This window comes from Aulonocara sp. 'chitande type north' Nkhata Bay, linkage group LG14, assembly GCF_057382095.1.
Source record: "Aulonocara sp. 'chitande type north' Nkhata Bay isolate Kocher_YH1m ecotype deep benthic linkage group LG14, A_spYH_male_GT1.1, whole genome shotgun sequence".
NCBI classification, from domain to species: Eukaryota; Metazoa; Chordata; class Actinopteri; order Cichliformes; family Cichlidae; genus Aulonocara; species Aulonocara sp. 'chitande type north' Nkhata Bay.
Genome location: NC_141357.1, coordinates 37471522 through 37487075, shown reverse-complemented (window position 1 = coordinate 37487075; position 15554 = coordinate 37471522). Strand labels below are relative to the sequence as shown.

The 15554-nt window shown below is 41.9% G+C and overlaps 1 protein-coding gene across 5 annotated transcripts in view; it reads left to right on the top strand.

Annotated features, from left to right (window-relative positions):
* The window catches only part of LOC147315212 (leucine-rich repeat and fibronectin type III domain-containing protein 1-like protein), a 422384-nt gene that overhangs the window by 376120 nt on the left and 30710 nt on the right, over positions 1–15554 (top strand). For all 5 annotated transcript variants that reach the window (XM_086262477.1, XM_086262476.1, XM_086262475.1 and 2 more), the window contains 2 exons: positions 1806–2018; positions 2441–2751. In XM_086262477.1, the coding sequence (XP_086118603.1) occupies positions 1806–2018; positions 2441–2751 (524 nt within the window). The remainder of the gene's footprint in view (positions 1–1805; positions 2019–2440; positions 2752–15554) is intronic.

Sequence of the window (15554 nt, the reverse complement as noted above, 5' to 3'; positions counted from 1 at the left end):
ATATGATTTCAAATACAAAAACATACTTTTACCAAAAGCTTGAGATTGTTTGTATCCTCGTTCGAGGTGGATTGGTTCATTTTGAGCATCAAATTTTACTGTCGTCTTGTCAGTTTGGCAGATTTGTTGTTGTTGATGTGACATATCTTACAGTCTAAACTTCAGCAGAGGAACGAAAAGAAATGTGGAAGTAAAAAGTGGGTTAGGATTAAGGTTAGGGTGTTTTGTAAAAAGTACATAACACAATGTGCCATGCACATCTCTGGCTGAAAACACTGCAGATTGCATTAAAAGTTGACTTTACAGAGCCACAAACAGCAGCTGTTGAAACTCAAACTCGAGATTTTAGTGTAGTGTAATTTTTGGGCATGTACCCGGCAAAAGAACTGCTGTGATGTCATTGGTGTATGAGAACACAGGCATCCATGACCGTTTGTAGTCTTTCTACTCACTTCACGTATACATTTTGAGCTAAGAAGAAGACAGAAGACAAGAGTATTTCTACACTAACACCTGACTTTAATATCTACAACCTGAAAGGCCATAATACTACAATTTTTTTCTCTTTCATGTTTGTATATTAATGCATTAATATCATATTATAAAAGGCAGAAAAAAACCAATAAAAAGCAGATCTGCTGTTGCTGCTGGTGTTAAAACTAAGCACACCAGATTAAAAAAAACAATAAAAGTTTAAGTTGTTCCCTTAAAGTGGCTGATACCAAGCACTTTTTTTACCTGGATAATAGTGGAGGTGCACTTTGAGGTGAAGATAGGATTAACTGGTATCATTTTAAAGAGGATGATGTAGAGACCTTTGATTCAGGTGCTGTATGATAACTCTAAGAGGATTAGCCTCGTGAAGAGGTTTGTCCAGAGACCACTGTGTCACCAAAGTGAGTGGGCATATTAATACTCAGAGAGTTAATAGCCTCTTTGCCATTGCAAGAACAAAAAACCCTCCACAGTTTCCAACAAAGGTCAGACATCAGCAGTCGGTCAGCAAGGGAATTCCTGCTTTGGCATCAGCTCGGCTGCTCTTTCCATCTGCTCTGTTTCTTGACTGATGCTTAAATATTCTCGGACAACAAGGGGGAGTTGGTACTAGTTGAATTTAGTGGGACAAACAGGATATTTTGTTTATCCACTTCTGTAAGGCAAGTGAACGAGTATTCATACTAGTTTTCATTCAAGGCCCTGACTTCACATTCTCCTACTTTCACACTTTCACATGCTCACGCTGGGAAACAACCCAATTCAATCAGTCTTTTACTCTGAGATTCACAGAAGCAATTGAGGGTCAAAATGTAATACAGGACTGAAAGGCCCTAGTGGTTTATTTGACGCTCCAGCCCAGCGGTCATCAGGTCAGCAATCATCTCTGCTGGTAAAAAAAGACCCTGAAAAAGGTTCGGAGACTTGCTGAGTAGTAGGAATGATGAGTAAGCCCCGATAAGCCTCGGCTGCCCCTCCTTGGCCTCGCAGTAATACTCCACCAGGGTTTTGGTTGGCTTTACACACGCTTAGGTGCCAGTGGGTGGGTTTTAAATAATGCAAGGGCTGAGAAACTCTGAGATCTCTTAATCTTAATGTGCAAACAACCAAACTCCTTCTGTATTCTGCTGTTGGAAGAATGCACTGCTGGTGTTAGCAGAAGCAGAAAAAAATTATTGTTTTTCATGAAAAGATGCACTTTAATCCCACTGGATACATTTCACCTGTTCCATCTGTTGTTTACCGATTTAGCTGTATCTATCTAACAATTACATTTCTGGATAAATGAGAGTTCATGTCTCCCCTCATAGGAGGAGTTTGTTTGTGAGCCACCAATGATAACACGCCACACCTCCAAGATGTTTGTAATGGAGGGTCAGGAAGTCAGCCTGCGATGCAAGTCCATCGGTGACCCTGAGCCGTCAACACACTGGGTCAGTCCAGATGGGAAGTTGATTGGAAACACATCGAGAACAATCTGCTACGAGAATGGTTCCCTTGACATTCTCAAGGCCTCCGTCAAGGTAGAGAAGCACTTTCATTTTCAAGGAATATAGATATGCAAGGGTTTATTATAAATGTGCTAGATTAATGCTGCATCAGTAAGTATAACTGGCTCTGGTGCCTTCATTTTGCAGAATAGTAACTCATTTAAAATTGGTTTGATACAAGATTGTCACTAAACAAGCTATTTTTGTTCAAGCCTGTTAAAAAACAAACAAATCGTGGTTTGTAAATTTAAATTTGTACGATGTGCATTTTGGTAGATATATATATCAAACAGCTTTTACTAAAACAACCTATTTATTCATTTATTGAAGAAAACGTACATTACTATATGAAAACAAAATAACTATAAAAATAATGTTCATTATAATTTGGATTTATGAGGTTGATAATTTGGATAAATGTTGGCTTTTTTCTTATCTTTTTAAATGATTTCTAGGATTCTGGAAAGTTCACCTGTATAGCGTCCAATGCTGCCGGGGAGGCCACTGCTCCTGTCGAGTTAGTCGTGAACCCTTCTCCACACTTTGACCCCAAGCTGGACCCTGACCCGGGGCCTTCAGACATCCCTACGTCCATCAAATCCAATATCAGCGGAGGCCAGGCCCGCTCTGACCAGCACAGGGTCAGCGTGTCGGATCTGACGTCCAGCTCTGCCACCATTAGATGGCCTCCACAGAACCACATACCAGGAGTGCGCATGTACCAGATCCAGTACAACAGTTCCACAGATGATATACTCATATACAGGTAAGAAAAATATAGCGGATGGGTGGATGGGTGGGTGGATGGGTGGATGGGTGGGTGGATGGCTGGATGGCTGGATGGATGGGTGGATGGGTGGATGGATGGATGGATGGGTGGGTGGGTGGATGGATGGGTGGATGGATGGATGGATGGGTGGGTGGATGGATGGCTGGATGGATGGGTGGATGGGTGGATGGATGGATGGATGGGTGGGTGGGTGGATGGATGGATGGATGGATGGATGGATGGATGGGTGGATGGGTGGGTGGGTGGGTGGGTGGGTGGATGGGTGAGTAGGTGTTACTGTGTTTATTACTGCCTTGCACTGAAATACCTTGAACTGGGAAATAAAGCAGTCCAGTGTAGAAACCCCAGTGGAGTCTTTGTGTCTGCTGCCCCTACATCATCAGCTCCTTTTGGACTACAGGTTGGTCACAGGACGTCATGGAAACCTTGTGACCTCAGTTCAGTTGTTTTGTTAATCTTTTACACATAGCAAATTGGCACCATTCCTACAATCAAACAACAACATTTGCACAGATTTACCAGCATATGTTCCTTGAATATAGTTTGTTATATTAGGGATTATGTCTGTCTGTCAGGCTGATGTGCTCATTCAGGGTTCTAGTTCTTAGTTCTAGTTTTTTTGATGTTATCCTTCCAGAGGCCTGGTTCCAAAGACATGCATGGGTCTCATGGCACTGTGCAAACTTGTTCTGTTGCTCTTGATGAAGGAACAACTTAAACTTAAACCTTTTCACCTTGTTAGTGGTGTGTACTAAGCTAACCAGGGTCTCTTCTGCAGGGTCTTGCAACTTTAGTTAGGAGACTTTCATGGTGTCTGTTTGGAGAGTACAACGTCAAGAGATCTTAGCGTGGCCAGGTCACACAAGGCCACACGCTTTAAGATCAGAGCAGTGGAAGACCTGCTTTCTCACCTCAGAGGTGAAAGTAGAAAGCAAAAGAAAAATGAAGCAACTGGGATTTTGTCAACCTGGAGTTGGAGGGTGGGCAATCGGCTGTGAGGTCAGTTTCTTGATCACAAATATGCAAATTGTCATAACCATTGATTTTCATTTGCCTTTCTGTGAGTCCATCTGCTTTTTTTGACGGCACCAATATCCACTTTATAAATTTTACTCCAGGGTGATACCTCCTGTCACCATACTGCTTGCATACCGTGTATCCAGCAATTTTTCTCATTGCAGAAAGGTGGTTGCTTCTGGACTCCCAGGGTGCCAAGGTAACACTGTAGGCATGAGGCATGAGATTGCAAGTATGATGCGGTTCAGCTGTTGTATAGCTAGAAGTCATGTGTGAAGTACTGCATATGGCGGTCTCTGTGTGGTAGTAGCTAAAATTTCTTCTAAGAGAGTGTATGACATGTTGTTTTGTTCATGTTTTGATGTGTAAGTTGACAGAGTGGTGAGTTTGCTAAGTAATTGTGTTTATGTGCACTCTCACCACTTCATTCTGCTGTTTGTGTTTGTGCTACAAGCCACAAGTAAGGGCAGAAAGTGAGAGCGATTTCTCTTCTGTCTGACTGCTCAAAACACACATCATCCCTGAGTGGGCAGTTATAAGCATGTTCTCCGCCATGTTGGAGGCTGTTCAGGGTGTGGGGAAGTGAGCGGCTCACTGAGAAATAAAGAGGGAGTAAACTGAGAAACTGATTTGGATTCAGGCAGCAGATATCAGATCAGCACTTTAGCTAACATTTCAGTTGGAGGGTGTAATGACATTGTCACAATAAGTGGTATTAATTTGGTCCTTAATCCATTTCCTGGAGGATTCAAATGTAGACAGAAAAAAAAACCCAGCTTAGGGCAAACAACTGCTAATAAAGACATTCACGCAAAGGTCTTTATGGAGAAGTGTGGCTCCTCAGCGTGATTCAGTCATCAGACAGGTGTAGACAAAGGGGGGGAAGTGATAATGGAAGATAAGATGAAGTCAGACTCATCCTGCTGGGAAATCAGGAAGCCGCAGCAGCCAGCAGAGCTGCAAACCCCAACGTGGAAAAAATGTAGGCTATCAAACATTTTTTACTATTTTTGTATAACGAAAAATGTCTTTGTGAAAGAGTCAGTGTAACTGCAGATGGAAAACAAGTCCTGCTACAATAGTTATATTTTAGCAATGTAAACTAGACATGAATAGTGAAATGGTAATGAATGAATCTATGTAATGCATTTTTTGTAACACTGTGGAAAAAGGCAAATAAGCAGCCCATCCTCGATGATGGAATCTTTATCACCAGATGTGGTTTTCTTAGGGAGTTTTCGGCTTTTGAGTGTTGGCCGGCTTAAAGCCCACAATTCTGAGTGACCACCGGCTGATCCCATTAGCCACTTAGCCAGTGTGGTCACCTAGCAACATCATCCAGAATACATAATTGAGGGTCATTATAAAACATTTCCAGGGGTGACAGATGACAGTTTGAAATGTGGCCGCAGCCTTAATTCTCATTTTAACCAGACACCAATGACATGAATGTGACAATTTTCAAGCCTACAAATGGAGGGAGCACTTTTAGCATCCAAACGCATAATTTCAGATTGAACTGTGGGGGTGATGTGATCATTTTCCCCATGACCAGGACAGCATTGTGCTCACAGCTGAGCGCTAAAGCCAGGCAGGTTGATGTCAGCAGGCTAAACGAGATGCCACAGCCCACTCAAACAGATTGATTTCTTTTTATCTCCACCCACAAGAGAACTGCAGTATATAATAATGACTCAAAACATTGTAATCTGTTATTTCTTTGACTCTAATTAATTAATTTAATATCTTTGTGAGTAACTTCTAAAACTGTTGCTATTGTGATTGTAAATGTATCGAGTTACAAAAACAATATAGTCAGAGAACCATCATGGATTGTGTTATGCATTAAACTTTATTTATTAAACTTTTATTTAGTCTTAAATTCACAATAACCATTGTTATTAATATATCCATGAGTGGAATTTATCAGTTGAACATAACAGTGTATGTCATAAATATAGACTGCAGAAATGCACACCATCTGTGCAACATCATCCACTAGGTCGTGAAATTCTGCTTTGAGGATTCAAATTTTGTTTCTATTTTTTTTTCTTTTAAAGAAATATTTGCAAATTGTGTCATATGAAAGCAAAAATATCTACACAGACTTTAGGCACAATTAACTACATATCGAATGAATGATGAATTTTTATAGTTGGGCTGCTGCTTTCCTTCTTAGTTTAAAATCATGCAAAAAACAAATATATATAAGAAAGGAGAAAATGACTTCTAACAATTGTCTAGACAGACAGATCAAGCTGGAAAGAAGCTGATGGATGAAGAAAACAGAAGAGCAGAGGATGGCTGCAGGAAAGAGCAGAGAACTAAGAAGGAGGAAGAGTGGACAGGTGGTTGGTACAGATGACATACCTGTGAAGGTATATGTAGGAAGGAGGGCAGTAAACTTTCACCAGATTGCTTAACACGATGTTGGAGAGGTCACAATTGTGTGAATTATGTGTACATGTATGAGGACAGCGAGACAATGGTGAGGTAGGAGTGACAGATGGGCTTAAGGTGGCAGTGGGGTTACATCCGGGAGCAGCTACAAGCTCTAGAGGTTGTGATAAGTTTTAATACTTGCGGTCAACCAGGATGTATTAGACAAGGAAGGCTAAATATGGAGCTAACAGGTAGGAGTAAAATAGGAAGACCACAAAGAAGATGTATGCAAGAACTGGAAAAGGGCATGCAGGGGGCTGATTTAATAGAGGAGGATGCTAGAGATGGGGTGAGATGGAGGCAAATGATTTGCAGTGGTAACCCTTAAGGGAGCAGCTGGAAGTAGAAGAGTCTGATGAACGAAAAAGGGAAGAAAGAAGGGACTGTTCAGCATGACATCGTGCCTGACTTCACTGTTAGCTACACAAAAGCAAAGAATCATAAGAGTCAATTAGTTCATTAGCACCATTTTTGATGGAGTTGTCTGTAGCAGTGCGCTGTGGACAGGTGGTATTTGTTTCCTGTGTATTTTCTGAGTTTCTAGTATTTATAGCAGGTACAGCTGGGCCCTCTCCGCTCTTAACGTTCCCTCTGCTGTGGCAGCCTGAAGGCACAGAGATGCAGCCTTCTTGTGTTTTAAAGGTCAACAATTTGATTCTCTGGCTCGTTGGGGAAAATCTTATCAGGGAAGTAAAAGAAAATTGCTCTCCTGCTTTTAGGCCAACTGTTGTTTTTCTCTTGAGCTCGGCATTCAGAGCCTACAGTTGTTGAGTGGAGCCGGCAGCAGATTTACATGCAAGAGGGTGTTGTTTTGAAGCAGAAATAAGCAGGCAGACTGTAAATGTGTTTCCTGTTTCACTTAAGTGTTTTTTTACTTCATCGAGTTGTTTCATTGGGTTTAGGTGCACAAATCTCCATACAGGTGCATCATGGGATGGATACCAAGTAGGTTTTCTTTCTGTTTCATTTACACCCTAATATGACAGATATATGCACAGCCACAATGAAATACTCTGATTATTGTTACAATGAAATATGAAGTCAATGTTCCCTTTCTGATCTGTTTTAGAGTCCATGACAGAAGTATAAGCACCAATTCCAGCTACAGTGGCAGTACTTATACTTTTGACTTTATGTGCAAAACATTTTATAACTCAACTGGAGCTCTCCAGCAGAGTTATTGGCCTCTCCACTCTGTGCACTGTAATAGGAGAGACTTATGACGCCCACTCTGCCCTTTCTGGCCTGCCTCTGCAGTCTGGCTTCAGTCTTTACAGACACCGCCAGTCAGAGCAGCTTCAGCTGCTGTTCATCATCTCCCACAGCAGCACTTACTCTGCTCTGCAGCACTTCAGATCTGTTGTTGTAATCGCTGTCACTCACGACCTCTTATTGGCTGAACACCAATGAGTCAGTTATAGATTCAATGTAAAAATAAGAGCAAACTATGAATGCACAACTAAAGCAGCAATAAAAATGCTGAATCTATTACCAAAGTGCAAGTTGTGCAAGCTACTGTGTATGCATGCCATGTGTGTTAATTTAGATACATAATTTTCTTTGTTCATCAATGATTAGTGGCTTTAAACACAATACTTTTAAGTTAGAAAACCACCACATCATCCTCCAAAGTGGCTTCTTGACCAAACCTGCCAACAAGCATGGAACCCTCCCTTATCCCTCACCCCGACAGTATCTCTCTGATTCAACAGAAAACAAATCTGCTGTTGCTGTGATGCAGAAAACTGTGGTTAGGTAGTTCAACAGGTTAGAAATAAATAAATGAGTCTTTCCTTTTGGATTCCAACATAGAAAGCTATGTTAAATAGATCTGTTCAGTAGTCTGAAGGGAATGAATGATGTGACGAGCAGGATGCACGAGCAGACAGGACGCAAAACCGAAATCTTTTATGATAGCACGTGCTAAAGAGTTGAGCCTCACACAGGACAAGTAAAGAAAATAGTACAGAGTTTTGCAGAATTAGCAGTTAGCTCCATTTATCTGCTTAAAATTCATATTGCTGTGAACTGTTTTGAATTAAAGGAAGTAATGTGAGTGAACTTCCCCTTAACTTGGGCCCATCTCACCCTTAACCTTAACCAGTTCTATCTTATAACTAGTTGTGTCTTACAATGTGTAACATGACCCAGACCTCCTCCTGAAACCTTTTATTTTCTTTTATAATCTGTCCTATAGATATGTAAGCCTCAGTAACCACACACTAACAATTCATATCACGCTTTCGTTGTTGATCCTTTTATCTTGAAAAGTGAGATTCTTCATCACCTCATAGCTTCACAGTGTATTTGAAAAAGTATGGCTCAAGATTGGCTGCCTGAATAACATGTCTCATTTCTACCACTGTGAGTTTCATAAAAAAGCCTTAAAGTGTCTCAGAACGACTACAGTGAACTTTGCTCCTCCTCTGCAGACTGAACTGACAGAGGCAGAGCAGCCAGGCAGGAATGCACGGGCATCATGGCCACAATTATGACAGGTCCTCAGCTAACACAAGAGATTTTCTTCAGTTTATGGACCGCAAATAAGAACTGCAGCATCAGCAAAAGTATTGATTTCCGCACACCTTCAGTAAGACTACCTGCACTGCCGAGTTTCATCTCTCTGCCTCCAGTTAGATTCTACTTTTTCCCCTATTTTCTGTCAAATTTGATTCAAGGACACCTCTACCTACCTTTTCTGAGCACTCGTTAAAAGCTGCCCTCACACTCGCAAAGTCTCTATGCAGTCAGCCTTCCCACAAAGGGCTTATCCTAATTGTGCGTAGCCCTTTTCTAACCTTTATCTTTCTAAGGAAAGTCAGTGGGAGCATGCCTGCTGTCGTTCACTGGCCTGCTTCATATTCACATTTGGGAACTGCCCAAAATTGCTGAACAGCATTAACTCCAGTCAGCCAGTTGTGGAGCAGCAGCTCTGGAGTTCATCGTGGAAGTTGTCGAGCGATGGTGGAAGAAAGGAGGGGTTAGTCATTGATTTTCCCAGCCACTGATCTACACTTCCAAAGCCGCCAGCTGTTCCCTTTAGGCTTCTGCTGCCCTATCATAATGGCATGACAAATGGGCCAATGAAAAATGTAGAAGTTCAGTAAAATTCAGTGACCATCATTGCAGTTATCATTGCTGCCCATGCCACAGGGAGCACAGTTCACCCGAACAAATTATGCATTACAAAAATGGTGCTGCACCCCTCAGCTTTTCCAATTTTTTTTTCTATGCTTTTAAAAGGATGTTAAAAAGTTCACCAGATTTGTTTTTTCTTACATCGAGCAGCTCTCTGTGGAACACAGGCCCTCGTCTTCTTTGGTAAACCAGTTTAACTCTGAGCTACAGCAGCATAGTAGTAACATGAGGGACTGACTTCAGCCCACACTGCAATAAAAGAAGAAGGAAAAGATGCACAAAAAAGAGCGATCAAGACTAAATATTACAAAGTTTATCCACAGTAATATAATTCTGCATAAAACTATATAACTATATGACTATAACAGTACGACCGTGGTTCAAGGGGTTGGGAATCTCATCTGGTAACCGAAAGGTTGCCGGTTCGATCCACAGCTCTGTTTGTCTTGGTCGTTGTGTCCTTGGGCAAGACACTTCACCTACCGCCTACTGGTGATGGCCAGAGGGCCCGATGGCACGATATGGCAGCCTCGTTTCTGTCAGCTGTGGCTACAACTGTAGCTGCCTCCACCAGTGTGTGAATGTGAGAGTGAATGAATAGTGGAATTGTAAAGTGCTTTGAGGGTCTTAAAAAGTACCATATAAATGCAATCCATTATTATTATTACAAAGAGGGCAAAACTGAAAAGAGATGTTTCCCTGATCATCATCATGGAGCAGAGGAATCCTCTTGCAACAAATTTAGTGCAATACTGAGGGAATATACTGGGAATATCCAGTGAGGCCTAGACTAGAGACCTGTTTACTCAAGGCTAGTAACAAACTGGGGACCTCTGTGTATTTTAGTGTAGCCTGGCTAAATTAACCAGCCCAGAACACAGATTATCTTTGGGGTTCTTTTAATCTGAATGATAAAGTAAGTGCTCAGAAGAAAATAACAAGGTTGTAAAAATAAAGAAATAAAATTGTTACAGACAGCTCCTATCCAGTAACAGCTTTGTGCTCTGGTAACCCACTGCTACTGCAGGTTATTTCCCCAACTTTATCAGCATCTGGAACTCAAGGACATCTAGCGTCATTTCGTGTCTGATATAAACCCAAACATAAATAAAACAAAACTTAGCAGTGCAAAGATAACTGTAGTGGCTTCTCAGTGCATTAATCCAGCAGAAAACGGAATATGGATCCCTCTGAGACGAACGGCGAAGTTGGTGGCAGCCACTCCTGGTGCCTTAACTGTTGCACACTTTGCGTTCAAAACAGATCACGCAGCGAAAAAAAAAGGCATTGCACACCCACATAAAACCAATGCAAGCTAGCACTCGGGCATGTCTCCGTAGATCCCCATGATCCCTTCCGCTCTCAGAGGTACCCCAAAAGAAAAACAGCGCCATCCAGTGGCATGTCCCATAATATTGAACTTCCACCCGGCTACATTAGTAACCTTCTCGTGGGTCTGTGTTTTGTTCGCAGGATAATCTCTTTTGCTCAGAATTACTGACATCTATGGTTGGAAGCTAAAAGTTCAAACATTCGTTCAGGCTTCTGTGTATTTACAGGCAGTGTGAGGATATGATGATCTGCGCCTTGCTGATCCCACAGGTCGGGACAAGTACAGTATATAAAGAGACGAGACAACGAGACTCCAGTTCCATTCAGTGCAAAAGAACAACAATAAATATAGGAAGAGTAAGAATGAATTTATATACACTTTGAGGTATGTATAATCTCAATTTACAATTGAGATTTAAAGTGACTTTGAAGTGGTTTAAAATCCAACATAGCAGCTTTACAATCTCGTCCTTCTTCCAGATCTCTCTTTCCTTCAGGTTGTGTCCTTGCTCATGAGTCTCCACGAGCGACCGCAAAGGGGAATCCTTGGGTGTGAAAATATTATCTATCGATAATCACTCCATCCTCCTGTCAAAATGTGGTCACTTCTGATTGGCTGCCATGTAAGCAGTTAAGTGCCAGCCAAAATGTGACCTTGATAGCTTTAAAGGCAGAGCTGAGATGCAATGGATGAGACCACTGTGGACGCTTCCCCCTGTTATATACAGTCTGGTGTTTATAATCAAAAGAAGCCTTTGATTTGGATCGGAGATTTGAGATTGATGTCTGTGATCTGGACAAACTATGTTAATCAGTGGTGGAAGTGTTGCTTTTATGAATTATGGGCATGACAGATTTGCACAAGATTCTGATCAGTGATGACCACAGCATGTTTGACTAATAGCAAGAGGTCCCAAATGCTAGTCCTGTTCAAATAGCACTTACGTGGAGGTGTCCCATTCTGGCTCCTTAGGCAGTCCGCTCAAATGACCTCTTTTTGTTCGTCTGAAAACAAAATTGTCGAAAATTTGCTTTGATTGTGAATTTTAAGAAAACTAAGAAGATTTAAGAAGCAATGCAGCCAAAGTGGGAGAGTGAAGGATGGAAGGGAAGAGGAAAGCTGGATTACAGAATGGACGAATATATCAACTATTGATGATAGACTAGACTAGATAGACTCGCACTATACGTCTGCACCAGCGGCACACCACTTTGGTGACATCCTTAGGTTTACCTCTTTTGCCTGGTTTAAAGCCAAAGAAATCCCAAATTGGTGACTTTATGTTTCTTTAGTGCTGTCAGCGTTAACTCGCCGTCATGATTGACTAACACGATTAACAATTAACCCATCTGGAGACAACAATCCCTGAGATGTCTCTGTCAACGCATTTCAGCAGTTTGTCCAAATTCTGTGCATTCTGCGCTCCAGATGGGTTGAGACCATGTTTGGACTTCTTCTGTGTTGTATGATTACATTGCCCCACCCATCAAAAAGTCTGCGCATGCGCAAATATGTTGCCCAATCGGTGATTGTTGGACTGACGATTGCTGGTTGGAAAATCTTTACATATCACCCAACCCTAGACAGAGTGGAAAGCTGCTTTCAGGGCACGATCAAATCCGTGTGTTAACTATGCTGGCTTCCTGCTCTGTGTCTCCTCCTATTCTGACCTGTTTTATCTCATTTATTTTTCATCTCCACGTAGTTTTTCAGTACGTCCCACAGATCTAAATTTGACAGTGGGCAAGTGGGCAATATAGACGGGAGAGGAAGTTGTATTTTTACAGTACTCCCCCCTCCTTTTCAGCTCTGCCCCGGGGCAGGAATAACCTGACCAGCTTTCTCCTTCACCTCATTCACTTACTGTCCCTCTCTCTTTCTCACACATGCACACACAAACTCAAACACTCGTGCACTCGAAGGATTATGGGTCCAGGGAGAGATCAACCTCAGTCAGCACCAGGAAATGAATCTATTGATTCTTCCTCCTTTAATATTCTCTTCCGCTCCTTTTTTTCGCTTTCTGGGCTATTCCACCAGTGTGTGTTTGTGTGTCTGCATGAAAAACTATATGTGGGTGCGCGAATTTGAATTTGTGTGTGTGCTAGCTTTCTAATTACCATCCTGCCTGGCTCTCAAAGGAGAGATTAAAGAAGAGAGAGAGAGGTAGAACAGAAAATTAGAAAGCTGGATGGAGGGGGCGATAGGAGAGGCACAGATTGCTGCAGTGCCGTGAATGAGAAGATGTTTCTTTGACTCAGCTGATACAGAGATATGTAGATAGAAGTGAGGAAGGAAGAGAGCAAGGTTTGAGGAAACGACAGCTGATCATATTCTGCTGAGATGATGAGGCATTAGCTTTCCTCTTTTACAACTCACTCCCTTTTCTCGTTTTTCTGCCTTCTCCCATTTTCAGTGCACAGACCTTTACAAAGTCACTGTAATGTCATCTTCTTTCTCTCTCTCTCCTCCCTCTTTCCGTCATATCACCTCTGCATACTTCCCTCCTGCCCTTCCACATCTATTCTTTTTCCTCCCTCTGTCCTCCCTCCATCAGCCAAATGTCACTCTGTCCCACCGGGTCTCCAGTTAGAAATCATCTGGTATAGAAGATGACAGCGGGGGCTTTTAGGCTGAGATCACATCAGAAAGGTTTTCTCTCATGCTCACACTCAGAGCTGAGCTTGCAGTGTCACTGCCACAGACAGCAGAGCGACAAATGTATCATCCTCAATGCTAGAAATTTAGAAAGCATAATTTCAGTCATTTATGTATCTGAGATGGGCTGGAGGGAGCTGAAATATCTTATGACAGAGTATGAATAGAAAGTAATAATCTTTGAGAAAGATGTTTGTATTAAACAGATTTTTAGTGCAGTTTGCTTTTCATCTAGCCTCGCCAACATGCCAGAGCTTGTTTCGAGCTAAGAGATAACCACGAAATGAACACTGACTTCCTGTCAGCCTGATCTGCACTTCAAAATGAACTTCAAATTTTACATTTTTTGTTTAATTCACTCTAAAACATCTAAAACGTTTAGCTCCTGTGATATGAATCAACATTTTCCAGTTCTTTAATCCCTTGAAGCACATAAAGAAAACATATGCTATGTATATAACTGGCACACATGTAACCATATAAACCAACTGATTCAACTTCATATGAAATTATATATCTGGTTTATTGATGACACATGGCTCTGTGGCACAGTGGATGGTGTGTTGGACTTCAGAGGAAGTTGTGCAAAGTTCCCACGTTACTAGCAAACACTAAAAGCAGGGTCTTTATCAGCATCTATCAAGCATGGAGTCTGGCACCTTGCAGCAAGAAGGTCCCGGGTTCCAGTCCACCATCTGGCCAGTTCCTTTCTGTGTGGAGTTCTCATGTTCTTCCCCTGTGTGTGTGGGTTCTCTCCAGGAACTCCGGCTTCCTCCCACAATCCAAAGACATGCAGTTTGTGTGCTGGCTTAACTGGTCGTTCTAAAATGCCCACAGGTGTGACTGGTTGTCTGCTCCGCCCCCTGTGACCCTGAATTGGATAAGCATCTGGCAGTTAATCATTGCACATCTGATAAAATGAAGCTGTTGGCTTGCATGAATTTCCATACCTCGAGCACTACCGCTAACAGAGACCTGCTGCTGCTGTATACAGTTTTACATCCCCATCTCTTTCAGCCTGATGACCGATGACCAGCTTGGACCTCCATCTATATATCATATCTTCAGCTTGTCTTGCATCCATATCAGTTTCCCCACCAGATTTCTGTGACACTCGTTTTCAGCCAGTTACAGCCCCTTATACAAATAATGCTGTGAAGCCATGACCATGTTCCACACACTTTCTGCTTCCCAGACAAACATTTCATTATGTTTTAAGTATTTTTCATGTTTTCTGACCACTGCTTTTGCCTGCTGCTTGTAAGGCTCATAAATTACATGGGTTTTGTATTCTGTACTGTTTCTTGGCCTTTGCCTGCTCCTTTGCTGCCTGGTTTGTTTTGTGGACATTTATTTTGCGGTCTGTCAGATCTTCAACCTTTGAGTCTGCTTCTTGTTCGAGCTGGGTATACTTTCCTTCTGTACTTTCATCTGTCGTCCCCTACACACATTTAACGCACATCTTGTATCTTTACCCATTATCTCCTGACCTCGTTCACCTGCCTTCACCAAATGCAGCCGTCTCCATGTTCTTACACAAACCCATCCTGAGCCCACTTTGACCTTTTTCCACTAATGATGCCCACTGTCGTTCCTGCCGCTCGTCTCTGTGGTTCTCCGTCAGTCTCTTGACTCGTTTTGCATCCATCCAGATCAAGCAACTTGTATTCAGCCTTTTTTTTAAGTAGCATGAATACATTTTTCAAGATCAGATCACAAACTTTTTTGTGTACTGGTCAGTTTTTTTACACTTAGCTTGTTAGGTCTGATCATCATCCATTCGTCTGTGTGATGTCAAACACACATTTTTGTGTACTGGCTTGTGAATAAGTCATGGTCTAAAAGGTTTCCTTCCCTTCATCTCTACAAAGAAGCTCCTCACGCTCATTCTTCTTGTCTCCCTCATTTCTTCTCCTACACTTTGTTGGCTCTCATCTGTCTTTTTTGTCTCCTGTGCTCGTTTTTGTCCCTTATTGATATTCAGAGAATGAAAGGAAATGAAAGTGAGGACATACAGCGAGATCTTGACCTTGTTTGAGCTTTGAAGGGAATTAGCTGTATGTATTTTATAGCTATAGTGGAATCAAGTTTTCAAAAACTAAAATCATTTGAAAATAGAGATTTAACTTATGTCAGGTGTAAACTTTGATTTTGGGACTTGTATAACAGACACATGAAATTGTACAGTATT